This window comes from Cyprinodon variegatus, unplaced genomic scaffold (genome assembly GCF_000732505.1).
Source record: "Cyprinodon variegatus isolate N-32 unplaced genomic scaffold, C_variegatus-1.0 Scaffold183, whole genome shotgun sequence".
Lineage (NCBI taxonomy): Eukaryota > Metazoa > Chordata > Actinopteri > Cyprinodontiformes > Cyprinodontidae > Cyprinodon > Cyprinodon variegatus.
The window spans coordinates 752,974-754,427 of NW_015150636.1; the positions used below are offsets into that span (position 1 = coordinate 752,974).

The following is a 1,454-nucleotide window of genomic DNA, read 5'->3' on the forward strand; positions in this document are numbered from 1 at the left end:
ATTACAAACAAATCTCTAGCTTGGCCCTAATATTGCGTCTTGGTTTTGGGGGTAAAAATCAAAGCAGTTTTAAAAAAAACAGAACTCACTTTGTAAAACGTAATTCTTTCCGGATTTACTTTTAACAGGAGTTTCCAGCACCTTAGCCATGGCCGCCAGCTTGCTTGCAGCACTCATTATTTTCTTCTCAGCACTGCAGAAGACAGAAACATCAATGCAATTAGCCTGAGGAGAAATTATGCAGCATGTGAACAAGTTTGGGACAATTAAAGCCTCTTGCCCCGTAGTTTTCCCCCCGTCCTCCAGTAACTCCTGTAGACAGGTCAGATAATAGTGCCTCATCTTTCTGGCGGTGTCCTGTCTCTCTCTCTGCACCTCGATGCGGATCATCTCTGCAGCACGGCCTCGACTCTCCTGCAGGTAACGCAGCATGTCTCCTAGCAGAAAGAAACCGTTGTTTTTGTTTCATTTAATGTCACAAACTGCAGACTGCTTAGGATTTAAGTTTAAAAAACCTGCATACGGTACTGTGCATAAAATTCTGTCTTACTCTCAACACTAACCTCTGATCTTTTCTACAGTGATCAGGTATTGCTGCTTCATCTCCTCGAGGGCTTGCTGGAGGTCAGAATTTCTATTGGAAAAAAAAACAACATAAACAAAAACAGATAAGAACAAATTCGCTTCCCACTGTGAGCTTCTAACCATTAGGTCTTCTGTAGTGATGTTATGAGAAGCCGAGGCTTTGAGGCGTGTGTTGAATACTGAAGCGAGCGTTTCCCCAAAGCGCGTGATTCATCTAGGGGCGGGGCCAAAACTGATGACGTTGATACCGTGGTTCGGACCACTCGAGGACTTCGCCAGGAATTTAAACAGCCTCAGTATTCAGTCAAGATTCGGGAGTTTGTAGAAGAGTTTGTGTCAGTTGGAAAGAGTTTGGATAGATTCTAAGACTAGATTGGCTGGAAAAACAACCAATCTAGTTGGTTAAAACTATTTTGGTTAGATTAAACAATAGCAGGCATCCCCAAAGCGGGTCCTGGAGGGCCGCTGTCCTGCAGGTTTTAGAGGTTTCCCTGCTCCAGCAAAGCTGATTTCCATCGATAGCTGATTAACTTCAACCATTAGAATCAGCTGAGCTCGAGGACCCGACTTTGGGGGATGCCTGAACAATGAAATGATCCAAATCTGAGCAGGCCACTGGTTACAGGTATAACATTAGTGCTAAGTAGTATTGTTTTCTGTTGAGCAGTGACTATTGCCAGAGGCGTCAGCTGTAAGATACTGACTTCCACTCCTGAAGTTATTGGTTTGAATTCCTCCTTAGACTTTTAAAAGTTGCGTTAATACTTAACAAGTATTTTGGAAAATGAGACTAATTTGTATTGGTTTCCCCTAGTACGAATTTACCTGACTCCGCCATATGGATTTGCTCCGCATATCCATCTGGAAAC

At 43.3% G+C, this 1,454-nt stretch overlaps 1 protein-coding gene across 1 annotated transcript in view; it reads right to left on the reverse strand.

Moving 5' to 3' along the window:
- Nucleotides 1-1,454, reverse strand: part of cep152 (centrosomal protein 152kDa) — a 32,888-nt gene that overhangs the window by 2,556 nt on the left and 28,878 nt on the right. The window contains exons 21-23 of the mRNA XM_015378981.1: nt 564-764; nt 281-437; nt 90-193 (exon numbers count right to left, since the gene is read on the reverse strand). Coding sequence (XP_015234467.1) covers nt 90-193; nt 281-437; nt 564-764 — 462 coding nt within the window. The remainder of the gene's footprint in view (nt 1-89; nt 194-280; nt 438-563; nt 765-1,454) is intronic.